Genomic DNA, 27,873 nt, shown 5'->3' with positions numbered 1-27,873 from the left:
TTCCTGTGGTTCCTCACACGGCATATGCTCCAAATAGAGGCTAGAACAGGCGAGCTGACAATATTGTCATAATCAACCCTCTGCCTCTCGACATTTCAGCACCATGGCTAGATTAGCCAATTTAAGAAGTTAAAGTTTCCTGCTTAAGGCCATAGAGTTATGCTGCACAGAAACAAGTTCTTCTGCCCAACTTGTCCAGACTGACTAAGATGCTCACCAGAACAAGTCCCATTACCTGCATTTGGCCCATATCCTTCTAAACCTTTCCTGCCCAAATACCTTTGAAAGGTTGAAATCGTACCCACTTCTCTCTCTCTGACAGCTCATTCCATATACCCATCACCCTCCATCCAAAGTTCAAAGGAAGTTTATAGCAAAGTACGTATCAAAGTCACCATATACCACCCTGAGGTTCATTTTCTTGCAGGCATTCACAAAGGAACACAATAGAAACAATGAAGAAACTGTGTCAGTGCCAAAAAACTTGCACCTTGCAAAAAAAAATTTTTGTCCTATTTTACGTTAAATCTATGTTCTCTAGTTTGAGAGTTCCCCACCCGTTACCATCTACCTTATCTACAGCCCTCATGATTTTATGAGCCTCTGTAAGATCACCGCTCAGCCTCCTTCACTCCAGGAAAAAGAGTCCAGAGGACCATAAGACACTGGAGCAGAATTCGGCCATTTTGGCCCATTGCCATTTCATCATGGCTGATCCATTTCCCTCTCAGCCCCAATCTCCTGCCTTTTCCCCATAACCTTTCACGCTCTCATTTATCAAGAATCCATCAACCTGAATGACCTGGCCTCCACAGCTGCCGGTGGCAACAAATTCCACAGATTCACCAATAGACAATAGACAATAGGTGCAGGAGTAGGCCATTCAGCCCTTCGAGCCAGCACCACCATTCACTGTGATCATGGCTGATCATCCCTTTTCCTGCCTTCTCCCCATATCCCTTCACTCCGCTATCTTTAAGAGCTCTATCTAACTCTTTCTTGAAATAATCCAGAGAATTGGCTTTCACTGCCTTCTGAGGCAGAGCATTCCACAGAACCACAACCCTCTGTGTGATAAAGTTTTTCCTCAACTCCGTTCTAAATGGTCTACCCCTTATTCTTAAACTGTGGCCTCTGGTTCTGGACTCCCCCAATATCAGGAACATGTTTCCTGCCTCTAGTGTGTCCAATCCCTTAATAATCTTATATGTTTCAATCAGGTCCCTTCTAAATTCCAGTGTGTACAACCCAGTTGCTCCAATCTTTCAACATATGACAGTCCTGCCATCCTGGGAATTAACCTCGTGAACCTACGCTGCACTCCCTCAATAGCTAGAATGTCCTTCCTCAAATTTGGAGACCAAAACTGTACACAATACTCCAGGTGTGGTCTCACCAGGGCCCTGTACAACTGCAGAAGGACCTCAACTCCCCTTGTTATGAAGGCCAACAGGCCATTAGCTTTCTTCACTGCCTGCTGTACCTGCATGCTTACTTTCAGTGACTGATGAACAAGGACACCTATATCTCATGGTACTTCCCCTTTTCCTAACTTGACACCATTCAGATAGTAATCTGCCTTCCTGTTCTTGCCACCAAAGTGGATAACCTCACATTTATCCACATTAAACTGCATCTGCCAAGCATCTGCCCACTCACCCAACCTGTCCAAGTCACCCTGCATTCTCATAACATCCTCCTCACATTTCACACTGCCACCCAGCTTTGTGTCATCTGTAAATTTGCTAATGTTACTTTTAATCCCTTCATCTAAATCATTAATGTATATTGTAAATATACATTATCGAGCCTTGCAGTACCCCACTAGTCACTGCCCGCCATTCTGAAAAGGACCCATTAATCCCTAGTCTTTGTTTCCTGTCTGCCAACCAATTTTCTATCCATGTCAGTACCCTATCCCCAACACCACTCTCTTGCTAAAGACATTCCTTCTCACCTCCATTCTAAGTGGACGTCCCTCTATTCTGAGGTTGTGCTCTCTGGTCCTGGACTTCCCCACTACAAAAACATCCTTTCCTCATCCACTCTATTTAGGCCTTTCAACATTCAATAGCTTTCAATGAGATCCCACCCCACCCCATCTTCTAAGTTCCAGTGAGGACAGGTCCTGGGCCATCAAACACTCCTCATTTAATAAGCCTTTCAATCCTTCTTACCCAGGCAGCATCCTGGTAAGTTTCTTCTGCAGCCTCTCCAAAGCCTCGATATCCTTCCTATAATGGGGCAACCATTATTGCCTCTCATCTTCACTGCTGCAACAATAAGTCCCAACTCCTGCACTCTGATGCACTATCAATTACTCCAGAAGACTGGAAGTAGAGTAAATACTGAAAGGCTTTCGGAGTGATTGATAGTGCATCAGTTTTATTAACAGTAAAATGGATCCACGTCCCTGCTGAGTATCTGCCCCGGACTGAGGGAGGAGCAGTGACACAATCGCCTTTATTCAGGGGTCTGTGAGAGGAGCCACAGGGGCAGTCAGCAGAGGGGCGCGTCCAGGCAAGTAACCCAGTTACAACCTATATACATGCTTTACCACACACTCAATGGTTGATTGAAAAGAAAAGATAATTGACATTTCCAAATCTGTGAGCCACTAGCTAATTTAATCTTTTTTAATGAATGCACGTCATAGTTTTATGTTAATATGTTGTAAAAATGTACAGGCATTATAAACTTCTGCATATGGTTTTGCATGATACAGAAACTGTATTGTGTGGGACAGGAGGGCTCTACAACGGGTAGCTAACACTGCCCAACACATTACTGGCACCAGCCTACCCACTATCAAGGACATATACACTTAAAGGTGCTGGAAGGGGGCCAGTAACACCATGAACGATCCAACCTACCCTCCTCAAGGACTGTTTGTCCCACTCCCCTTGGGGAAGAGGCTACGCAGCATCTGCAGCTGGACCACTGGACTCAAAAGCAGCTGCTTTCCCCAAGCCCCCAGGCTGATCAACACCCTCCACCCATGAACCCATCCCACCACATCACCTAGTGTGTACATACAATCAGCCTATGTATGTAAGTTACTTGTGCAGTGTGTTTTATAGCATTGCTTTTATACCCCCAGTGGCCACGTCATGAGCTACCTCCTGTACCTAATAAAGTGGCCACTGAGTTGATGTTTGTGGTCTTTGTGGTAAACCATATATATATATATATATATATATATATATATATATTTATGTTGTAACTGGGTTACCTGCCTGGACACGCCCCTCTGCTGACTGCCCCTTTGGCTCCTCCCACTGACCCCTGAATAAAGGCCACTGTGCCATTGCTCCTCCCTCAGTCCAGGGCAGATACTCAGCATGGACGAGGTCCCATTTTACTGCTGATAAAAGCCTTTCAGTATTTACTCTACTTCCAGTCTTTTGGAGTAATTGATAGTGCATCAGTCTTCTGCTCCTGTACCCCGTCCACTTCGAGGTTCGATGTGCTGTGTGCATTATGCTGCATCTGATCCGGAGTAACAATCATTTCATTCTCCTTTACGCGTCTGCGCTGAAGAATGACAATAAACCGTCTTGAATCCCTGAAGTGTTTTTAATGTATGTGCCGTGTGTGCATCGAAATGCATAAAATACTGAGTATTTATCACCCGAGTACAGCTGGGAACTGCAGCCTGACCATTCTGAAGACAGCCTTCCTCTCCAAGCTTGGTGATTTGTCTTCTGCTTGCTCTTTGCAGTGGAAGCCTTGGGCAGTAGGAGGGTAGTGATCAATGTGTTCTGATGCGTTATTCACTAGGAGGTGTCTTGATGTCAGTGGAATGCTGGAACTGTGCTGCCTTCACCAGCAACCAGCTGACCACGCTTATGCAAGTCAGTGACAAAGAATATATTGCTGTCAGTACGTGCATTCAGAAACAGGGGTGGAGGGTGCCAGGAGGAGGGATAAATGCTGCCTCTCCCCGGCCAGCGACCGGTTCACTCTGGCTCCAACGGCAGCAGACTGCTGGGGTCTCTGCCTTGGGGTCCACACCGTCCCCAAAAAAAAATTGTTCTCCCACTCGCCTGCCGGGTCTCTCCATCCAGAGATGGCAGTGACCTCCACAGTGCCCCTCTTCTCTCTGTGTACGTCGTGGGCTGCCGAGTCAGGGAGGGCGTGCGTGGTGGGGAAGGATCGCCAGTGGAAAGGAGCAGAAGGAGAAGGCGGTGATAACCTTCCTGCGTCTATTTACAGGGCAGTTCCTTCACCAGACAGACCTAGGCCGTCAGAGTCTCCTGTACCTGAAGGAAGCGGGTATCGGCTGGTTTGGAAAGGTCAGTGGGATGTTGCTTTTAAACCTGCTACTGTTTAACCTCTTTCCCCTTATACTTAATGGTACATTTATTATCAAAGTACATTTATGTCTCCATGAGACTCAGTTTCTTGCAAGCATTTACAGGAAAATAAAGAAATTCAATAGAATTTATGAAAAACGATACATGTACATTCATCTAGCAAATACAGCAAAAGACAGTGAGCATGTGTTAATCGGTGTAGAGGGCATTTCTCATTGATTTCATTCTAAGTTTAAATCTCTAATGGGAGGTTGGTCTTTGGACTTCACAGAAGGCATCAGAAGCCAGCCAAGTCCTGCCAGCTTGTCAATATGGTAAGTATAACATTTAACTGTGGTGCTGAACATCTGCTCCCGTGGCTTATACCTTATGGCAGAATTTACCTTTCCCGTTTGCAAAGCTTGCTGACAACTTACCCGAGGGCAGAAAGCAGTCGCACGTCAGCTCTCCTTCAGTCAGCGGACTTCTTGGCGGTGAAAACTGAAATGCTGCAGATGCAGGAAGTCTGAAATAAGACGCAGTGGATGTTGGGAATGCTCGACGGGGCAGGCAGCGTCTTTGGGGAGAGAGAGGGGCAGAGTCGATGCTCTCTGTCTGCAGATGTGGCCTGACCCGCTGAGTGCTTCTGGTGTTGTCTGCCTTCATTCCCTGATGATGTACTTTCCATGACAGGGAAAATATACAGACTTCAGCTTCAAGCTGAGTAAGACCAGGAGAGCTTGTCAGCGGAATTATTCCTTTGTTTTAACTAGGAATTCCTGTCTGCTTCCCTCTGAGACTGCTCATCTTATCCCAAGTCAGAATAGTCAAAGTCAAAGTAAATTTATTTTCAAAGTACGTATCTGTCACCGTATACTACCCCGAGATTCATTTTCTTGCAGGCATTTACAGGAAAGTAAAAGAAATACATTAGAATTCATTAAAATCAATACATAAACAAAGATGGACAAACAACCAATGTGCAAAAGACAAATTGTGCAAATATTAGATAGACAGATAGATAATGCTGAGTCGCAAGGTTGTTCAATCAGTTCAGTGTTGAGGTGAGTGAAGTTATCCACTCTGGTCCAGGGAGCCTGATGGTTGAGGGGTAATAACTGCTCCTGAACCTGGTGGTGTGGGACCTGAGGCTCCTGTACCTCCTGTTCGATGGTAGCAGTGAGAAGTGAGCACTGGCCTGGATGGTGGGGGTCCTTGAGGATGGATGCTGCTGTCTTGTGCAGTGGGGAGGGTTTTCCCTCTGACGGATTGGGCTGTGTCCACCACGTTCTGTAGACTTCATCATTCCTGGGCATTGGTGTTGAGCAGCGATGGTAGGGTTAGTCATCCCCACCAGGGTCTTCCTTGTTTGTAGTGAATATATATATAAGGCATCCGTTACTTTTGCGAGACCATGGATCTGCGCCTTCACTCTCCAGGGCACAGGCCTGGGGAAGGTTGTATGGAAGACCGGCAGTTGCCCATGCTGCAAGTCTCCCCTCTCCATGTTGTCCTAGGGATGGGCAAGGGCCGATACAACTTGGCACCGGTGTCGTCGCAGAGCAATGTGTGATTAAGTGCCTTGCTCAAGGACACAACATGCTGCCTCGGCTGGGGCTTGAACTCATGACCTTCAGGTCACTAGTCGAATGCCTTAACCACTTGGCCACGTGCCCACTGTAGTGAATACTACTATAGATACAGGGTAGATCAACATAGTGGTTCATAGATACCCTACAGCTGATATTGTGCAGGGTGGTAGGAAGGACTGCTTCTGTTTATAACTTAAAGGCACTGCCTCACCTATACCAAAATGATAAAATCTATTTGGGATATTTTTTTAAAAATCCGGCCCAATCAAAATGATCTGACCTTTGTCTTCTGCGCCTTAAATGCAAGGGATTATGTAGATGCTGGAAATCCAGAGCAACACACACAAAATGTTGGAGGAACTCAGCCAGTCAGGCAGCTTCCACGGAGAGGAATCAACAGTCGATGTTTTGGGCCGAGACCCTAAATCAGGACCTGATTGAACTCCTGAGTTTGTCTTGGCCCAAACCGTCAACTCCCTATTCATCTCCATCGATGCTGCCCAGTCTGCCGAGTTCCTCCAGCATTTTGCGCGTTGCCTTCTGCTCCTGCGGACCTTCCTGCCGGAAGCAAGTCATCCGCGATCGCGCAGGACTACCTGAGATGAAGGATTGTATAACACTAACAATGGTTTGAGAGGCTGGGAGATCAGTAACACAATGTTTTATACCCGATAACAAGCTCACGTTGTTTCCATAGCTCCAACTCACGGGCAGATTTCTAAAGACACTTTTTCAGAATCTGAAGCCTCTCCCCTCTCCTACAGGTGAAAACACACCAGAACAGCTAAATCACAAACAGCAGAAAATCTGCAGATACTGGAAGTACAAAGCAACACACATAAAATGCTGGAGGAACTCAGCAGGCCAAACAGTATCCGTGGAAAAGAGAAAACAGTCGACGTTTTGTGCCGAGATCTTTCCTCTAGAACAGCTGATAAGGTTGTCCATTGGAAAAGAAAGTCTGCATTTAACCAAGGTGTCTACTCCTTTTGCTGTTTCCCAGTTGTCCTAGGGTGCATTGCCTTTGCTGATTCACCTTGGTGGGAGCTTGCTGTGCTGAGGTAAAGATAAAGATCAGCTTTATTTGACACATGTGCATTTAAATATACACTGAAATGCATCATTTGCATTAATTCACATCAGCGAGGGATGTGTTTCTGGTGCCAATACGGCAATACAGCATGCCCACAACTCATTAGGCCTCCCGTCCCATGATCCTCTCATATCCCTTTTGCCAATCACCTGTCCAGCTCTTGGCTCCATCCCTCCCCCTCCTGTCTTCTCCTATCATTTCGGATCTCCCCCTCCCCCTCCCACTTTCAAACCTCTTACTAGCTCTTCCTTCAGTTCATCATGACGAAGGGTCTCGGCCCGAAACGTCGACTGTACCTCTTCCTATAGATGTTGCCTGGCCCGCTGCGTTCACCAGCAACTTTGATGTGTGTTGCTTGAAATTCCAGCATCTGCAGATTTCCTCGTGTTTGTGGGAGGATATCCAGGAGCAGCCAGAGGAAACCCACTCGTTCACGGAGAGAAAGTTCAAACTCCTTACAGAAGCAGAGGGCGTCGAACGGTGATCCTACAGCTAGCACTATAAAACAATGTGCTGACAGCTTCGCTACCATGCTGCCCTGTGCTGGCAAGTTAGTACTGCCTGCATCCACCGCAGACACCCAGCACTTGGAGCTCGCACCGGTGCAGTTAAAAGTGTGGAAAATCCAGACTACAATACTGACTGACCACTGTACCAGCTGGTTGTATCACTGCCTGATACAGAAACACCCATGCCCTTGGAAAAAGTAATGGATATAGCCCAGTCCTTCACAGCTAAAGCCATGCCCACCAATGAGCACATTTACATCTAGGACCCCCACCCATACGGGCCCTACTCTCTTCTCGCTGCTGCCATCAGGAAGAAGGTAGAGGAGCCTTTGAACCCACACCACCAGCTTCAGGAACAGTTATTGCCCCTCAACCATCAGAGGGGATAACTTCACTTGCCCCAACACTGAACTGATTCCGCAACCTATGGACTGACTTTTGAGGACCGTGTTCTCGATATTTATTGCTCATTTATTTTTTTTTTGCATTTGCACAGTTTGTCATCTTTCGCAGCTTGGTTGCTAGCGCAGTTTTTCATTGATTCTGTTGTGTTTCTTTGTATCTACCATGAATGCCCGCAAGAAAATGGATCTCGGGGTTACATATAGTGACAGAGAGTATATGTAGTTCGATAAGTTTACATTGAACTTTGAGTGTCTGCAGTGACTCCCTGTTCCTGTGATAGGCTACAGTTACATTAACGACACCATCTCGCTGTCTTTAACTACCTGATCACACAGAAGAATAAGGCCGTTGCAGGTAAGAATGAGAGTACAATAGACTAGCCAGCGAGGCTGGTGGGTTAGGAGGTGTGTGGGCTTTAGCTTTGTATAAATTCAGCTCTGACGGGCCTGGTGTATTGTTTTAACATTTTTTGAAAATAGTCGATGTTTTAGACCTATCCCTGATCATTCACAGTGTTCTGCTTTTTGTAGTCTTTGTTTCTCCGTTTTGAACTCCAAAGGATGAAACTGAGGCAATGGAGTGGCCCGTGGTGAATTCAATCGGCCTGAAATGTTGCAGCTCTATAAAACCCTGGTTCGACTGCACTTGGAGTATGGTGTTCAGTCCTGCTCACCTCATCGGAAGGGTGTGGAAGCTTTAGAGAGAGTGCAGAGGTGATTTACCAGGGTACTGCCTGGACTGGAGAGCGTGTCTTATGAGGATAGGTTGAACGAGGTCTTCTCATTGGAACGAAAGAGGATGAGAAGAGACTTGATAGAGGTGTACAAGACAGTAAGAGGCAGCAATAGAGTGGATAGCCAGAGACTTTTTCCCAGGGAGGAAAGTGCCAATACAAGAGGATATAATTTTAAGGCGATTGGAGGAAAGTACAGCGGGGATGTCAGAAGTAATTTTCTTTTTACACAGAGTGGAGGGTGCATGGGACACCAGGGGTGGTGATAGAGGCAGATACATTAGAGGCATTAAAGAAATTCTTAGATAGACACATGGAGGATAGAAAAATGGAGGGCTATGTGAGAAGGAAGGGTTAGATTGATCTTAGAGTAGGTTAAAATGTCGGCACAACATTGTGGGTTAAAGGGCCTGAACTGTACTCTAATGTTCTACTGTACACTCGGTGACCACTTTATTAGTTACACCTGTACACCTGCTCGTTAATGCAAATATCTAATTGGCCAATCACGTGGCAGCAACTCAATGCATAAAAGCATGCGGGCATGGTCAAGAGGTTCAGTTGTTGTTCAGACCAAACATCAGAATGGGGAAGAAATGTGATCTAAGTGACTTTGACCGTGGAATGATTGTCGATGCCAGATGGGGTGGTTTGTGGATCTCAGAAACTGCTGGTCTCCTGGGATTTTCATACACAACAGTCTCTAGAGTTGACAGAGAATGGTGCAAAAAAAAATCCAGTGAGCAGCAGTTCTGTGGGTAAAAACGTCTTGTAAGTGAGAGAAGTTAGGGGAGAACAGCCAGTCTGTTTCAAACTGACAGGAAGGCGACAGTAACTGAAATAACCACACGTTACGACAGTGGTGTGCAAAAGAGCATCTCTGAATGCACAACACATCAAACCTTGAAGTGGATGGGCTACAGCAGCAGAAGACCATGAACATACACTCAGTGACTGCTTTATTAGGTACAGAAGGTGCCTAATTTATTACCTCCTGTACCAAATAAACCGGTCACTGGGTGTATGTTCTGTTCTAAGATGCTCAGAATCAGAATCAGGTTTGTTAACACTAACATATATCATTAAAATAATTGCAATAATAAATAAATATAAATTAGTGTTAAAAGAGAGCAAACTAGTCAGGTAGTGAAGAAGGATCTAGTGCTTTCCCAGCATATATGATGAATAACTCTTCTTAGACTTCCAGCCGGATACAGCTATCAATTATAACTGATATTTCCTTCTTCAGGGATGATGCCTGGGCACGTCTAGTCCAGTGGTATTTATACCCCCGTAATCCGTCTCTCCTGATTGGTTAGTCCTCATCCAATCAGGTCTCTGCTCTCCCACCTTGTTTACAATCGATTCAGTTCTTAGAGCGAGATCTTCGTCTTTGTTAAAATTCTTTTCCTCTAGTTTTATTTTAATGGCTTCCTTTACCAGGCAGCCCCAAAAGCGACTGGCGTGAGCGTGACACAGTAGTTTTGTGCTGTTGAAGTCAATCCTTTGGCCATTGCGAATGCAGTGTTCTGCTACTGCCGATTTCTCCGGGTAACCCGAAAGGATACGTTTCCACCGTGCATCCCGTCAACAAGGTGGGGGGAACGGAAACCTGATTGGGTGAGGACTAACCAATCAGGAGGGACGGACTACAAGGGTGTAAATACCAGTGGACTAGACATGCCCAGGCATCATCCCTGAAGAAGATGGCAGAGTTTGTCATCCAAGCGTGGGTTATAACTGCTACTTGTACCCGGCTGGAGGCCCAAGAAGAGTTTATTAGTTTAGTTTGGTGGTGTTCATAAGTTCATGGTCTGTTCAGAAATCTGATAGCAGAAGCGAAGAAGCTGATACTAAAATGGTGGCATCCATCATTGAGGACCCCCATCACCCAGGACATGCCCCCTTCTCATTACTACCATCAGGGAGGAGGTACGGGAGCCTGAAGATACACATTCAATGTTTCAGGAACAGCTTCTTCCCCTCTGCCATCAGACTTCTGAATGCATAATCAACCCATGGACACTTCCTCAGTATTTTCCCTCTTTATGCATGATATTTAATTTAATTATTTTTTCATATATATACTTATCGTAATTTATAGTTTTTTTATAATTATGTACACAATGTACTGCTGCCGCAAAACAACAATTTTCACGACATATCCAGTGATATTAAACATGATTCCGGTTCTGAGTGTGGGTCTTCTGGCTTCTGTACCTCCTCCATGATGGTGGTAATTTGAAGCCCCAAGGTGTGTCTATTACAGGGAAATGACCAGAACCTCTGTTTTGTATCCTCTAAAGGGGACCTTCACTTGCACTGTCAGAAGCAAGGGAATATTTGTCAGGATGCGGATTTCATTCCAAAGGTTTCTAGCTGAAGTTATCCTCCTTTGGATTGGGTTCACTCAGGAATGTCAGTGGAAGAACAGTCTGTGGTCCACTCTGGAGACAGGGTGTAATGTTACAAAGACTTACCACTAACTTTTTGTTCCGATGTCTTTCAGGTGTTTCTTGGTGAGGTGAACATCAGCTTGAATTCCTGCCACGTGGTGGTGAAGGAGTTAAAAATCGGGGCCAGCATTCAGGATCAGATGCGGTTCCTGGAGGAAGCCCAGCCCTACAGGTGAGCTACCACACTTACTCCAGCTCGCCTGGTCTCCCTGAAGCCATTAGCCCTTTCCAACTGGCCATTCATGCACTAGCTGGAAGTCTTAGCTGGCTGTCTGGCTATAGCATGCATCACATCCTAACCGATCCACTCTCAAACGTGACTTCAGCCAAAAGGCACCCAATTGCTACTTTAAGCCGAGTTACTGCTCGGTGGTGAGGTGAAGGGCAGTCTTGGTCCCTCGCTCGTTTGGGATACTAAGGACGTGGGTCATAAGATCAGAGCACATACAGTAAGCACAGAATTAGGCCATTCAGCCCATCAGGTCTGTTCTGCTGTTCAATGATGGTTGGTTTATTTCCCTTCTCAACCACGTTCTCCTCAATCAGATCCCACACCGAGATCCTGGGGTCCTGTCATCCTCATTTGCAGATTCAGCAGGTTTCCACAACCATCAGGGAGGAATTAGTATTGGTATTGGTTTATTATTGTCACATGCACCGAGATACAGTGAAAAACCTAGTCTAGTGAAGGGTCCCTAGAAAGAAAAAAAAAGTATTGGTCCATGGCGTAAAAAACATGGACCCTGGTCGAAAACATTGGGAACCCATGGTCTAAAATGTTGGGAATCTCTGGTCTAAAACATTGGGAACCCCTCGTCGAAAATGTTGGGAACCTCGATCGAAAATGTTGGGAACCTCTGGTCTAAAAGGTCGGGAATCTCTGGTCTAAAATGTCGGGAACCCCTGGTCAAAAATGTCGGGAATCTCTGGTCTAAAACATTAGGAACCCCTGGTCAAAAATGTCAGGAATCTCTGATCGAAAATGTCAGGAATCTCTGGTCGAAAATGTTGAGAACCCCTGATCGAGAATGTCAGGAATCTCTGGTCTAAAATGTTGGGAACTCCTGGTCGAAAATGTTGGGAACCCCTAGTCTAAAATGTCGGGAACTCCTGGTCGAAAATGTTGGGAACCCCTGGTCTAAAATGTCGGGAACCTCTGGTCTAAAAGGTTGGGAACCTCTGGTCTAAAAGGTCGGGAATCCCTGGTCTAAAATGTCGGGAACCCCTGGTCAAGTGCTTGCACTATTTTCAGTCTCATTGGGAAGAGCTTACGGGCCTCGCTCAAAGGCTCTGACAGACGAACGGTGGAATGGGAACGGTCTGTCATTGGGACTCATTGGGAAGAGCTTACGGGCCTCGCTCAAAGGCTCTGACAGACGAACGGTGGAATGGGAACTCCTGCAGCACTGAGGCTACTCAGAATATCCCAGGATCTCCCAGGCATGGTGAGGAGGAAGGGCTGGAACTGGGAGAAAGGATGGGGGAGCACTCGGAGGTTTGGGGAAGGTGACTGAGTGGGCTGTCGGATTCCAGACTTCCTCCAGCCTTCCGTGAGCGTTGCTCAAGATTTCCTGCATTTGCAGCATCTCTTGTGCCTGTCCAGAGGGAGTGCAGTAGCTGGAAATGCATTCAGGATTTTAAATGGTAATTAGTTTCACACCACAGCACCTTAAGTACTGTACGTTTCTTACAGGAGCTTGCAGCATCCCAATCTGCTCCAGTGCCTGGCTCAGTTCACAGAGGTGACGCCGTACTTGCTGGTCATGGAGTTCTGTCAGCTGGTGAGATGTGGGTCCGTTATCCGCGGGGATACATCGTTCCATGGGATCCTGTAACTTGAGAACCTGTGAGCTGGTAATAGACAATAGACAATAGGTGCAGGAGTAGGCCATTCGGCCCTTTGAGCCAGCACCGCCACTCACTTTAATCATGGCTGATCATCCACAATCAGTACCCTGTTCCTGCCTTCTCCCCATATCCCTTCACTCCGCTATCTTTAAGAGCTCCATCTAACTCTTTTTTAAAAGAATCCAGAGAATTGGCCTCCACTGCCTTCTGAGGCAGAGCATTCCACAGAACCACAACCCTCTGTGTGAAACTCCGTTCTAAATGGTCTGCCCCTTATTCTTAAACTGTGGCCTCCGGGTTCTGGACTCCCCCAACATCGGGAACATGTTTCCTGCCTCTAGTGTGTCCAATCCCTTAATAATCTTACATGTTTCAATCAGATCCCCTCTCATCCTTCTAAATTGGTAATGGTCCCTCCCTTTGTGGCAATGGCAGATGCTGATAGTAATCTCTCTGTCATTGCTTCTAGAGTGCACCAGACCACCCTTGGCATTGCTCAACGCAGTCAAAATCCTGCTCTTATAGAGTTATACAGAATGGAATTGAACCCTCTGGTCCAACTCATCAATGCCAACCAACATGCCTACCTGAGCTGATCCCATTTGCCTGAGTTCGGCCCACATCCCTCTGAATTCCTCCAAACGGTTCAAATGGTTCAAATGGCTCCGTTTGTTGTCGGAGAATGTGTACAGTACACAACCTGAAATTCACTAGAAACTGAACCCCAAACGAATGAATGTTAGAACCCCAAAGACCCCCCCCTCCCGCCACGCAAGCCCCAGCAATCAGTAACGCCTCAACCTCTCCCCCCCCGTCCGTTTCAGCAAAACGCGTCAGTGTCCATCACCCAGCAAGCAACAGCAAAACACCAAATAGAGACCAAGATCTGCAGTCAGTAAAACTACTGTTTACCCGATAGTTCAACATGCCACAGGCTCTCTCTCTCTCTCTCGCTAACAAGGTACAGAGAGATATCGCCCATTTTCACAGCGAAGGGGGAGACTGACAGTCACTGTTAGGATATTACCATCTGCCGCGTTGCTTTTTATTGTGAGATTCTCCATCTTGACTATCAGCAGAAAACTCCTCCCCACTACCAAGAGAAAGAGAGAGCGAGTGCGGCCGCTCGACTACAGAAATCTCCGTCCACACATCCACCAATGCACACATCTGTCAAATGCCTTTTAAGCTTTGTATTTATAGCCACTTCCACAGGCAGCTCGTTTCAGATACCCACCAACCATTGTGTGAAAAACCTGCCCCAAGTCCTCCCTCCCGCTTTAAACCTACCCCCTTTAGTTTTATGCTTCCCCACCCTTGGGAGAAGTTGTGGCTATCCACACCACCTATATCCCTCGTGATTTCGTATACCTCCATAAGGTTACTCCTCAACTTCCTACAAAAACAAACACAGCATATCTAGTCTCCCTTTGTAACTCAAGCCCCTCCAGTCCTGGCAACACGCTTGTCAATCACTTCTGCATCCCCGCCAGCAGAAAGATTATAGCTGAGCTTTGTTTGTCAGGTGTAGATCAAAACGTACAGTGTAATATATCATTTGTGACAATGACCAGCGCAGTCCGAGGATGTGCTGGCAGCACCACGCCCACAACTCTTTAAGCCCAGCCTGTACATCTTTTTGGAACGTGGGAGGAAACCAGAGCACCCAGAGGAAACCTTCGCCGTCACGGGGTGAACGTACAAGCTCCTTGCAGGGAGCAGCAGGAATTGAACCCTGATCACAGGGGCAGTAAAGGGATCCTGCCGTGCCACCCTTGCTTTCAATAGCTAGGCGACCAGACCTGAACATGATCTCACCAACATCTCACACACGACGTCCCAACTCCAACTCCTGCACTCCAGGAAGGCAAACGTGCGATACCTGTTCTTCCTCAACTTGTCTCCCTGTGCCACCACTTTGAGGAACTAAGTTCCTATCCCCCTAGGTCCTCTGTCTTACCTCTACAGCCAGACAAAAAAGGGACAAGGAATGAGGGAGATATGAAAGGACAGGTGAGGGCAGTGGTGAGAGCAATCACTGCTGTTGTGATCTAATGTGGGTTGAACTGAAGAATGGAGTATATTGTAGACCTCAAAGAAGGTAGACAAGCAAACCATTAAAGGGTGTCTTAGAATTTTTAGTTTTTGCACAGGGAATGCTTACTCGCTGCCTAGTGAGGTGGTGGAAGCAGATATGGCAACACAATGGTTAAAAGGCATGGTATCCGACTAGGAACAGAGCAATATAGACCACATGCAGGGCGGATGTGCCCTTCAACGGGAAGCTTGTGAGAGGCCAAGAACTTCATTCAGTACTGCAGGAGATCCAAGCAAATATAGAAACCACAGGGATGAAACTTTGAGAGAAACTGAGGAAGTAAGACCATATGACAGAGGAGCAGAATTTGGCCATTCGGCCTATCAAGCCTGCTCGGCCATGTAATCATTGCTGATTTATTTTCCCTTTCAATCTAATTCTCCTGCCTTCTCCCCATAATCTTTGATGCCCTTATTAATTAAGAAACTATCAGTCTCTTCTTTAAATACGCCCAATGATTTGGCCTCCACGATGAAGTCATCTCCCTCTGGCTAAAGAAATTCCTCCTCACCTCTGTTCTACAGGGACATCTGCGCATTCTGAGGCTGTGTCTTCTAGTTCTGGACGTGTCCACCACTGCAAACATCCTCCCCACATCCACTCTATCTCGGCCTTTCAATATTCAGTCGGTTTCTAAGAAATTCCCTTTCGTTCTTCTAAACTACAGCGAGTACAGGCCCAGAGCCATCGAATGCTCTGTGTGCATTAACCCTTTCGTTCCTGGGAACATTCTTGTGAACCTCCTCTGGAGATTCTGGAGATCCAAGGTCAGCACATCCTTTCTTAGATATGGGGCCAAAGCTGCTCACAATACTCCAAATGTGACCTGACCAATGTCTTTCAAGTCTCAGCATTACATCCTTGCTTTTCTATTCTATTCCTCTCAAAATGAATGTTAACTTTGTATTTGCCTTCCTTACCACTGACTCAACCTGCAAGTTAATCTTTTGGGAATTGCAAAGATTCACTAAATCTTACAGAAAGATTTCCAATCTGTAGGTTTTGTTGTTTGGCCTCTTGCTGCAATTGGAGATACTCCGCCTCTTGGTGGTTGTGAGCTAACATTACAGCCCCTGACCTCTGATCGGAAATATTTCCCAGTGAAGCCTTTGAATGGAGCCTTCAAGCTGTGATGGGAACCGTCAGTAAATACCCGAAAATTCCAAGCACTCTAACAAGATGCTATACATTAATTGATGTCAGTGAGAGTTTTTATCATAGCGTATAATTGTTGAATTTAACTGTTACCGTAATTATATTGGATGTAAAGATTTACTGAAATCTCTTCTGCTGCTGCTCTTGTGTCAAGAGTCTCAGTTACCCTCACTACAGTCTGTTAATCGATCTGAGCACGTTCATGGTGTGTGTGTGTGTGTGTGTGTGGCTATTCTTTCCTAGCGTGTCGCACCAGACAGTCAGCGATCCTTGTCTGGCGCGCAGTGTCAGGATTGGTCTCCTTTCGGATTAACCAGGTCACGATATGAATGTTCCTGACTCGACCCTCATTTTCGTGCTCGGGTGGTGGCCTGACTTGGATTCGAACTGGAGAGCTTTCGCTCCGAAGTCCGGTGCTGATGCCACTGCGCCACCAGCCAGCCAATATGTGTCTATGTGCGCATGAGAGAGACTATTGTGTGTGGAGTGTCTGCAGAGTGAAAAATTCTGATTCAATTTTTTGTTTTTTTCATTGCATTCTTTATATTTTATGTGCTCACCTATGCTGCATCAGATGCAGAGTAATAATATTTTCGATCTCCTGTACACTCGTGTACTGAAGACTGACAATGAACTGTAGGGTAATATAGTGGGTGACCGGTGACAGATAGCGTTCATTATAGAAACTGTTCTACATAATTCACGAACACCATCATTGAGTTCTCTTCACTATAAAAGACAGTGTCTGACGATAGTGTAAGGCAGCTGCTTTTGTTTTGCTCGTAATGGAAGCAAAAAGCTATGGCTTTTTTTAAGCACATAAAACAACTCCCGCAGGTTTTATTCACAAGATCCTACACTGGTGACCCTGATGATTATAGAGTTACTCAATGGCGTGTCGACCGACGCAGTCGTTTTGAAGCTGCTGAAGTTTAGGGAGCAGCACGCCACCCCGTGGTTTGCACAGGCAGAAGTCCAGTTCACGCTGCGAGAAATCACCACGGACAATACCAAAGTGGTGAGCCTGCTAAGAAGAACCCCCCACCCCCCGCACATGATAAACACGTCATTCTGAAAACTCACCTATTACAGACTTTTGGATTTTGGATTATCAGACACTGAGCGTGCCAAACAGTTGCTCTCCTTGCCCGGCGTGGGTGACAGGAGGCCTTCAGAACTAATGGACCACGTGCTAGCTCTCCTGGGCAACCGCCATGCTTGTTTTATTTTTAAAGAATTCTTTATGCAACAAATGCCAGATCAAGTTTGCCTAGCCCTCACTAATACACCCGTAAAGCTTGTTAAAACTGCCAGTAGTCTACACTCAGCCAGGTAGGGTGCTTCATTCCTCCTGCTTTCCCAGTCTCAATAAGCCAAGTCAGCGGACTCATGCTTGCGGCTCCGAACCGGACAGTGCCAGGAGTATGTTCTTACCACACAAGCTTTGGCATCAGCCTCAGGAAGTGCGACAGTGACCACGCATGGGACATCAGAGGTGTGTGAACACTGTGGGTCCCAGCTGCCTTTCTTCATTTAAAGCACCCTCTCAGGGCAATGCTTCCTGTGTGACACGGGTGCTCGACGGAATGTGTTGCCAGCATCGCCCATGAGGCAGAGAGCGACGAACCCTCACTGGAGACCACTAATAGCACCAGGATCCGGACTTATGGGACACAATGCATGATGCTGTGCTTCAGTAGACAATGCTACACACGGGATTTTGTTTTGGCTAAAGTTGCCAGACCTCTGCCCGGCACAGATTTCCTGTGCGTCAAAGGACTGTTGGTAGATCTTAAGAACTGCCCGCTTGTGGACGCAAACGACTTTGGTTATCACCCTGTCCCCCCAGTAAGTTCCCCGCGATGACTTGTCTAGCGCATGCTGGGCAAATTCCCAAACACCTCCCCAAGCCCACAGTTGAGCGTGGGGTCGAGCACCACATTTCCACAACAGGCCAGCTGGTCTATGCCTGTGTGCGTAGACTGGTGGGCCAGCGCAAAAGCTGAGTTTGCTGAGATGGAAATACTTGTCACTGTACGTAGGTCGAATCACCTCTTCAGCCAGCAGCTCTGACCCCACCCAGCGAGAGGGAGTACAGCACATTTGACCGAGAGCTTCTTGGTCTCCATCCGGCTGTCCACCATTTTCATTTTCTACTGGACAGTCAGCATTTCACAACGGTCACTGGACACAAGGGGTGGGTGTAAAGTGGAAGGAGTCGGAGTGAGGTTGGTGGGTGAGAAGTGGAGGGAGTCGGAGTGAGGTTGGGTGGGTGAGAAGTGGAGGGAGTCGGAGTGAGGTTGGGTGGGTGAAAAGTGGAGGGAGTCAGAGTGAGATTGGGTGAAAAGTGGAGGGAGTCGGAGTGAGGTTAGGTGGGTGAAAAGTGGAGGGAGTCGGAGTGAGGTTGGGTGGGTGAAAAGTGGAGGGAGTCGGAGTGAGGTTGGGTGGATGAAAAGTGGAGGGAGTCGGAGTGAGGTTGGGTGGGTGTAAAGTGGAGGGAGTCAGAGTGAGGTTGGGTGAAAAGTGGAGGGAGTCGGAGTGAGGTTGGGTGGGTGAGAAGTGGAGGGAGTCGGAGTGAGGTTGGGTGGGTGTAAAGTGGAGGGAGTCGGAGTGAGGTTGGGTGTGTGTAAAGTGGAGGGAGTCGGAGTGAGGTTGGGTGGGTGAGAAGTGGAGGGAGTCGGAGTGAGGTTGGGTGGGTGAGAAGTGGAGGGAGTCGGAGTGAGGGGTGGGTGAAAAGTGGAGGGAGTCAGAGTGAGATTGGGTGCAAAGTGGAGGGAGTCGGAGTGAGGTTAGGTGGGTGAAAAGTGGAGGGAGTCGGAGTGAGGTTGGGTGGGTGAAAAGTGGAGGGAGTCGGAGTGAGGTTGGGTGGATGAAAAGTGGAGGGAGTCGGAGTGAGGTTGGGTGGGTGAAAAGTGGAGGAGTCGGAGTGAGGTTGGGTGGGTGTAAAGTGGAGGGAGTCAGAGTGAGGTTGGGTGAAAAGTGGAGGGAGTCGGAGTGAGGTTGGGTGGGTGAGAAGTGGAGGGAGTCGGAGTGAGGTTGGGTGGGTGTAAAGTGGAGGGAGTCGGAGTGAGGTTGGTGGGTGAAAAGTGGAGGGAGTCGGAGTGAGGTTGGGTGTGTGTAAAGTGGAGGGAGTCGGAGTGTGGTTGGGTGGGTGAGAAGTGGAGGGAGTCGGAGTGAGGTTGGGTGGGTGAGAAGTGGAGGGAGTCGGAGTGAGGTTGGGTGGGTGAAAAGTGGAGGGAGTCAGAGTGAGATTGGGTGAAAAGTGGAGGGAGTCGGAGTGAGGTTAGGTGGGTGAAAAGTGTAGGGAGTCGGAGTGAGGTTGGGTGGGTGAAAAGTGGAGGGAGTCAGAGTGAGGTTGGGTGAAAAGTGGAGGGAGTTGGAGTGAGGTTGGGTGGGTGAAAAGTGGAGGGAGTCGGAGTGAGGTTGGTGGGTGAAAAGTGGAGGGAGTCGGAGTGAGGTTGGGTGTGTGTAAAGTGGAGGGAGTCGGAGTGTGGTTGGGTGGGTGAGAAGTGGAGGGAGTCGGAGTGAGGTTGGGTGGGTGAGAAGTGGAGGGAGTCGGAGTGAGGTTGGGTGGGTGAAAAGTGGAGGGAGTCAGAGTGAGATTGGGTGAAAAGTGGAGGGAGTCGGAGTGAGGTTAGGTGGGTGAAAAGTGGAGGGAGTCGGAGTGAGGTTGGGTGGGTGAAAAGTGGAGGGAGTCGGAGTGAGGTTGGGTGAAAAGTGGAGTGAGTCGGAGTGAGGTTGGATGGGTGAAAAGTGTAGGGAGTCGGAGTGAGGTTGGGAGAAATGTGGAGGGAGTCGGAGTGAGGTTGGGTGGGTGAAAAGTGGAGGGAGTCGGAGTGAGGTTGGGTGGGTGAAAAGTGGAGGGAGTCGGAGTGAGGTTGGGTGGGTGAAAAGTGGAGGGAGTCGGAGTGAGGTTGGGTGGGTGAGAAGTGGAGGGAGTCGGAGTGAGGTTGGGTGGGTGTAAAATGGAGGGAGTCGGAGTGAGGTTGGGTGGGTGAAAAGTGGAGGGAGTCGGAGTGAGGTTGGGTGGGTGAAAAGTGGAGGGAGTCGGAGTGAGGTTGGGTGGGTGTAAAGTGGAGGGAGTCAGAGTGAGGTTGGGTGGGTGAAAAGTGGAGGGAGTCGGAGTGAGGTTGGGTGGGTGAAAAGTGGAGGGAGTCGGAGTGAGGTTGGGTGAAAAGTGGAGGGAGTCGGAGTGAGGTTGGGTGAAAAGTGGAGGGAGTCGGAGTGAGGTTGGGTGGATGAAAAGTGGAGGGAGTCGGAGTGAGGTTGGGTGGATGAAAAGTGGAGGGAGTCGGAGTGAGGTTGGGTGAAAAGTGGAGGGAGTCGGAGTGAGGTTGGGTGGGTGAAAAGTGGAGGGAGTCGGAGTGAGGTTGGGTGGGTGAAAAGTGGAGGGAGTCGGAGTGAGGTTGGGTGAAAAGTGGAGGGAGTCGGAGTGAGGTTGGGTGGGTGAAAGTGGAGGGAGTCGGAGTGAGGTTGGGTGGGTGAAAAGTGGAGGGAGTCGGAGTGAGGTTGGGTGGGTGAAAAGTGGAGGGAGTCGGAGTGAGGTTGGGTGGGTGAAAAGTGGAGGGAGTCGGAGTGAGGTTGGGTGGGTGTAAAGTGGAGGGAGTCGGAGTGAGGTTGGGTGGGTGTAAAATGGAGGGAGTCAGAGTGAGGTTGGATGGGTGAAAAGTGGAGGGAGTCGGAGTGAGGTTGGGTGGATGAAAAGTGGAGGGAGTCGGAGTGAGGTTGGGTGGGTGAAAAGTGGAGGGAGTCGGAGTGAGGTTGGGTGGATGAAAAGTGGAGGGAGTCGGAGTGAGGTTGGGTGGATGAAAAGTGGAGGGAGTCGGAGTGAGGTTGGGTGAAAAGTGGAGGGAGTCGGAGTGAGGTTGGGTGGATGAAATGTGGAGGGAGTCGGAGTGAGGTTGGGTGGGTGAAAAGTGGAGGGAGTCGGAGTGAGGTTGGGTGGGTGTAAAGTGGAGGGAGTCAGAGTGAGGTTGGTTGAAAAGTGGAGGAAGTCGGAGTGAGGTTGGGTGGGTGAGAAGTGGAGGGAGTCGGAGTGAGGTTGGGTGGGTGTAAAGTGGAGGGAGTCGGAGTGAGGTTGGTGGGTGAAAAGTGGAGGGAGTCGGAGTGAGGTTGGGTGTGTGTAAAGTGGAGGGAGTCGGAGTGTGGTTGGGTGGGTGAGAAGTGGAGGGAGTCGGAGTGAGGTTGGGTGGGTGAGAAGTGGAGGGAGTCGGAGTGAGGTTGGGTGGGTGAAAAGTGGAGGGAGTCAGAGTGAGATTGGGTGAAAAGTGGAGGGAGTCGGAGTGAGGTTGGGTGGGTGAAAAGTGGAGGGAGTCGGAGTGAGGTTGGGTGGGTGAAAAGTGGAGGGAGTCAGAGTGAGGTTGGGTGAAAAGTGGAGGGAGTCGGAGTGAGGTTGGGTGGGTGAAAAGTGGAGGGAGTCGGAGTGAGGTTGGTGGGTGAAAAGTGGAGGGAGTCGGAGTGAGGTTGGGTGTGTGTAAAGTGGAGTGAGTCGGAGTGTGGTTGTGTGGGTGAGAAGTGGAGGGAGTCGGAGTGAGGTTGGGTGGGTGAGAAGTGGAGGGAGTCGGAGTGAGGTTGGGTGGGTGAAAAGTGGAGGGAGTCAGAGTGAGATTGGGTGAAAAGTGGAGGGAGTCGGAGTGAGGTTGGGTGGGTGAAAAGTGGAGGGAGTCGGAGTGAGGTTGGGTGGGTGAAAAGTGGAGGGAGTCGGAGTGAGGTTGGGTGAAAAGTGGAGTGAGTCGGAGTGAGGTTGGATGGGTGAAAAGTGGAGGGAGTCGGAGTGAGGTTGGGTGAAATGTGGAGGGAGTCGGAGTGAGGTTGGGTGGGTGAAAAGTGGAGGGAGTCGGAGTGAGGTTGGGTGGGTGTAAAGTGGAGGGAGTCAGAGTGAGGTTGGGTGAAAAGTGGAGGGAGTCGGAGTGAGGTTGGGTGGATGAAAAGTGGAGGGAGTCGGAGTGAGGTTGGGTGGGTGAAAAGTGGAGGGAGTCGGAGTGAGGTTGGGTGGGTGAAAAGTGGAGGGAGTCGGAGTGAGGTTGGGTGGGTGAAAAGTGGAGGGAGTCGGAGTGAGGTTGGGTGAAAAGTGGAGTGAGTCGGAGTGAGGTTGGATGGGTGAAAAGTGGAGGGAGTCGGAGTGAGGTTGGGTGGGTGAAAAGTGGAGGGAGTCGGAGTGAGGTTGGGTGAAAAGTGGAGGGAGTCGGAGTGAGGTTGGGTGGGTGTAAAGTGGAGGGAGTCAGAGTGAGGTTGGGTGGGTGTAAAGTGGAGGGAGTCGGAGTGAGGTTGGGTGGGTGAAAAGTGGAGGGAGTCAGAGTGAGGTTGGGTGGGTGTAAAGTGGAGGGAGTCGGAGTGAGGTTGGGTTGATGAAAAGTGGAGGGAGTCGGAGTGAGGTTGGGTTGATGAAAAGTGGAGGGAGTCGGAGTGAGGTTGGGTGGATGAAAAGTGGAGGGAGTCGGAGTGAGGTTGGGTTGATGAAAAGTGGAGGGAGTCGGAGTGAGGTTGGGTGGGTATAAAGTGGAGGGAGTCAGAGTGAGGTTGGTGGGTGAGAAGTGGAGGGAGTCGGAGTGAGGTTGGGTGGATGAAAAGTGGAGGGAGTCAGAGTGAGGTTGGGTGGGTGTAAAGTGGAGGAAGTCGGAGTGAGGTTGGGTTGATGAAAAGTGGAGGGAGTCGGAGTGAGGTTGGGTTGATGAAAAGTGGAGGGAGTCGGAGTGAGGTTGGGTGGATGAAAAGTGGAGGGAGTCGGAGTGAGGTTGGGTTGATGAAAAGTGGAGGGAGTCGGAGTGAGGTTGGGTGGGTATAAAGTGGAGGGAGTCGGAGTGAGGTTGGGTGGGTATAAAGTGGAGGGAGTCGGAGTGAGGTTGGGTGGGTGAAAAGTGGAGGGAGTCGGAGTGAGGTTGGATGGGTGAAAAGTGGAGGGAGTCGGAGTGAGGTTGGGTGGGTGTAAAGTGGAGGGAGTCGGAGTGAGGTTGGATGGGTGAAAAGTGGAGGGAGCTACCCATTGAGTAAAGTCCCCAGTTCGATAACGTTCGCAGTCTTCTGCCTTCCCAGGGAGATGGGTGTTCTCAGTCGCCTCCTTTATTTCTCCATGAGGGCTCCTCTTTAATCTGCTCCTGGGACTTGTCCGTGCAGGAGCAATCAAACTAAAGAGAGCCCTTGTGGAGAATCGAAAGACAACTCTCCACATGCCCCCATTCCCGAACCATTGCTTATCTGATAGTCAGCTGCCCATTGTGATTAGTTGAAACTCCGGGGAGGGGTGGGGGGAAGTTAATAGAAAAATAATATAGGTCAGTGCAACTGAGTGTTTAAGAATGAGCCTGAGTTCTACAGTCCTGTTTCCATCCTGTATCACTCTATGACTACTGATGGTGCTCACTGTTTCCTCTAAGCTGCGTGGGTACACAGCCACACAGTAACCAAAATGCACCCGTGCACATAGCCTTTGTTGCCACACAGCTGGAATAAAGACAGATGAGAAGGAATTTACCAAATGTGAAGGATTTTCTTTGTTGTATTTTATTTCATTACACCTCTCAATTAATGAATAAGATCAAAAGCATGTGATTTTTCAGTTTTCATTCTAAGTATTCATAGTATGCACATCGCAGAAAAAAAATTTAAATTGCATGCAGTTTTCAGGCTGCGTATAAACTGCCTGCTCTGTTGGTTGGCACAGCTGTAAAAAATATTAGTGGAAACATTGATGTTATTAATCGTGAAGATCTGTGCTGGCCCAAGGTATTTCTGGCTTCTAAGGGGTTAGTAGAATGCCTAACTCTGTACCTTTTATTGCTAACCCTTGTCTGCACTGTGTTAAAGGGTGACTTGAAGGGTTACCTGAGAACCCACAACACTGCGGACGAATTGGCCCCCGACCCCACGACCCTGCAGAGAATGGCGTGTGAACTTACATCCGGACTCCAGCACCTACACAAGCACAACTATATCCACAGGTAGGGAAAGGATTGCCCTCCATAACTGTAAGCACAGGTAGGGAGAGGACTGTCCTCCATAATTATATCCACAGGTAGGAAGAGGACTGCTCTCCATAACCGTAAACATAAGTAAGGAGAGGACTGTCCTCCATAATTATATCCACAGGTAGGAAGAGGACTGCCCTCCATAATTATATCCACAGGGAGGAAGAGGACTGTGCTCCATAACTGTAAACACAGGGAGGAAGAGGACTGTGCTCCATAACTGTGAACACAGGGAGGGAGAGGACTGCCCTCCATAGACTCTCAGTAACACAATTAAATGTTCAGTTTTTAAGGCAGGTCAGGTTTTTGACTCTCCTAGCGCTTACATTCTGATCCTTGCCCTTTGGGACACTTACTCGATTTTTTCAGGGGAACTGTACAGAAGTCAGTGTGGCCTTGTTCGTATTGAATAAATCTGCCACTTATCACAGTTTGTACCAAAGCTGAATCAACAGAGTGATGTCCTCAGGCAGAGAGCCAGGATATCGATCAGCAGCATCTGTGGAGAGAAATGAAGAGTCTGCGTTTTAGATCAAGTACCTTCAACTGGACAGATATAAGATCTCAACCCCAAATGCCAACTGCCCACTACTCTCCACAGATGCTACCCGGCCGCTAAGTTTCTCCAACACTTGGTGTGAATCAGAAACAAAATCAGATGTCATGTAAACAACAGGAATTCTGCAGATGCTGGAAATTCAAGCAACACACATCAAAGTTGCTGGTGAACGCAGCAGGCCAGGCAGCATCTATAGGAAGAGGCGCAGTCGACGTTTCAGGCCGAGACCCTTCGTCAGGACTAACTGAAGGAAGAGTGAGTAAGGGATTTGAAAGCTGGAGGGGGAGGGGGAGATGCAAAATGATAGGAGAAGACAGGAGGGGGAGGGATAGAGCCAAGAGCTGGACAGGTGATAGGCAGAAGGGGATACGAGAGGATCATGGGACAGGAGGCCTAGGGAGAAAGACTGGGGGGGGGTGACCCAGAGGATGGGCAAGAGGTATATTCAGAGGGACAGAGGGAGAAAAAGGAGAGTGAGAGAAAGAATGTGTGCATAAAAAAGAGTAACAGATGGGGTACGAGGGGGAGGTGGGGCCTAGCGGAAGTTAGAGAAGTCAATGTTCATGCCATCAGGTTGGAGGCTACCCATACGGAATATAAGGTGTTGTTCCTCCAACCTGAGTGTGGCTTCATCTTTACAGTAGAGGAGGCCGTGGATAGACATGTCAGAATGGGAATGGGATGTGGAATTAAAATGTGTGGCCACTGGGAGATCCTGCTTTCTCTGGCGGACAGAGCGTAGATGTTCAGCGAAGCGGTCTCCCAGTCTGCGTCGGGTCTCACCAATATATAAAAGGCCACATCGGGAGCACCGGACGCAGTATATCACCCCAGTCGACTCACAGGTGAAGTGATGCCTCACCTGGAAGGACTGTTTGGGGCCCTGAATGGTGGTAAGGGAGGAAGTGTTAGGGCATGTGGTGCACTTGTTCCGCTTAGACGGATAAGTGCCAGGAGGGAGATCAGTGGGGAGGGATGGGGGGGACGAATGGACAAGGGAGTTGTGTAGGGAGCGATCCCTGCGGAATGCAGAGAGAGGGGGGGAGGGAAAGATATGCTTAGTGGTGGGATCCCGTTGGAGGTGGCGGAAGTTACGGAGAATAATATGTTGGACCCGGAGGCTGGTGGGGTGGTAGGTGAGGACCAGGGGAACCCTATTCCTAGTGAGGTGGTGGGAGGATGGAGTGAGAGCAGATGTACGTGAAATGGGGGAGATGCGTTTAAGAGCAGAGTTGATAGTGGAGGAAGGGAAGCCCCTTTCTTTAAAAAATGAAGACATCTCCCTCGTCCTAGAATGAAAAGCCTCATCCTGAGAGCAGATGCGGCGGAGACGGAGGAATTGCGAGAAGGGGATGGCGTTTTTGCAAGAGACAGGGTGAGAAGAGGAATAGTCCAGATAGCTGTGAGAGTCAGTTGTCATGTAATTTTTTTGCTTGAGGAAATAACAGGCAGGATAGACAAAGGAGAGTCAGTGGATATTGTTTACTTGGATTTTCAGAAGGCCTTTGACAAGGTGCCTCACATGAGGCTTCTTTACAAGACAAGCGCCCATGGTATTACAGGAAACGGTCTATCATGAATATGATAGAAGATTGACTGACAGGAGGCAAAGAGTGGGAATAAAGGGGGGCTATTTTGGTTGACTAGTGGTGCTTCACAGGGTTTGGTGTTCGGACCACTTCCTTTCATATTATATGTCAATGATTTCAATAACAGAATTGATGGCTTTGTAGCCAAGTTTACAGATGGTACGAAAATAGGTGGAGGGACAGATAGTGTTGAGAGTAGAGCAACGTCCATTTAGAACAGAGATGAGGAGGGATTTCTTTAGCCAGGGGCCAGTGAATCTGTGGAATTCATTGCCACAGATGGCTGTGGAGGCGAAGACATTGGGTTTATTTAAAGCAGAGGTTAATTGGTTCTTGATTAGTCAGAGCATCAAAGAAAGCAGGAGAACGGATTTGAGAGGGATAATAAATCAGCCATGATGGAACTGGGGAGTAGACTTGATGGGCCAAGTAGCCCAATTCTGCGGTCTAAGTTTGTTGTTATGTGGCAGCAGAGCAAAGCAAACCATTAAAAAATGACTATAAATTGCAATAGAAAATACAATTAATAAATAGTCCAAGAGAGAAATAATGAGGTAGAGTTCACGGGTTCATGGACCGTTCAGAAAGTTGGTGGAGGAGGGGAAGAAGCTGTTCCTGAAACATTGAGAGTGGGCTTACAGGCTCCTGTACCTCCTTCCTAGTGGTAGCAATGAGAAGAGGGCATTTTGTGGATAGTGGGGGTCCTTGATGATGGTTGCCGCTTTCATGGGGCACCACCTTCTGAAGACGCCCTCGGTGGTCGGGAGGGTTGTGCCTATGATGAAGCTGGCTGAGTATATAACGCTCTGCAGCCTCTGTCAACCCTGTGCATTGGAGCCTCTGTAGCAGGCTGTGATGCAACGAAGGCTGTCCACCATACATCCGTAGACATTTGGAGAGATACCGGATCTTCTCAGGCTCCAATGCAGCTCAGCAGCTGTCGTGCCCAAGGCTCCAGCAGCGGCATCTGCAGTCCTCGCTGCCTCGGGGACGGAGTACCTCACCGTGCCCTGGGTTCAACCTTCGCCCACGGATCACTCCCCGCCCCATTCCCACCGCAACCAGCCCCAGGGAGAACTCCCCCCTACCTCTAAAGGTGCTTCTCACATCCCAACAGGCAACAATCTCCTGCTGACCAGTAACCTGGTTAGCTTGGCCTCGTTGTGAATATCGACATGATGAAGCTCTCATCCTGACAGAGGGAGAAGACTTTAGACCTTTGGACATTAAGACATAGGAGCAGAGACTTAAATCAGCTTAAAATGCGTCTTGAAACAGTAGAGGGTATGTTGGGCACAATAATGACCCTGGGCAGCAACTAGTACACTGACTTTACTGTTGAGTTTCTTGATTAGGTCAGGAGAAATGACCATTTACTGGGTTCTGCTGCGTGAATTAACAAAGTTTGACAAACGTTTATTTTCCTGCCTCTTCTTGGAAATAATAATTGCTCTTGTTTCCCATGACGTGGTTAGTTGGATTTGTTTTTCCGGCAGCAGAATAACAGGATGAGATAACTGCTCACCTCTGAAGCCATTATCTTTTTGTAGACACTCCTTTGAAATCTCCCTCCCTCT

General features: G+C 48.5%; 1 protein-coding gene across 4 annotated transcripts in view; it reads left to right on the top strand.

Annotated features, from left to right (window-relative positions):
• aatkb (apoptosis-associated tyrosine kinase b) overlaps positions 1 to 27,873 on the top strand; it is a 384,531-nt gene that overhangs the window by 303,573 nt on the left and 53,085 nt on the right. For all 4 annotated transcript variants that reach the window (XM_063030543.1, XM_063030541.1, XM_063030540.1 and 1 more), the window contains 4 exons: positions 4,216 to 4,295; positions 11,137 to 11,255; positions 12,777 to 12,864; positions 23,988 to 24,121. In XM_063030543.1, the coding sequence (XP_062886613.1) occupies positions 4,216 to 4,295; positions 11,137 to 11,255; positions 12,777 to 12,864; positions 23,988 to 24,121 (421 nt within the window). The remainder of the gene's footprint in view (positions 1 to 4,215; positions 4,296 to 11,136; positions 11,256 to 12,776; positions 12,865 to 23,987; positions 24,122 to 27,873) is intronic.

This window comes from Mobula hypostoma, chromosome 22 (assembly GCF_963921235.1).
Source record: "Mobula hypostoma chromosome 22, sMobHyp1.1, whole genome shotgun sequence".
Taxonomy (NCBI): Eukaryota; Metazoa; Chordata; class Chondrichthyes; order Myliobatiformes; family Myliobatidae; genus Mobula; species Mobula hypostoma.
This window is presented reverse-complemented; position numbering and strand designations above follow the sequence as displayed.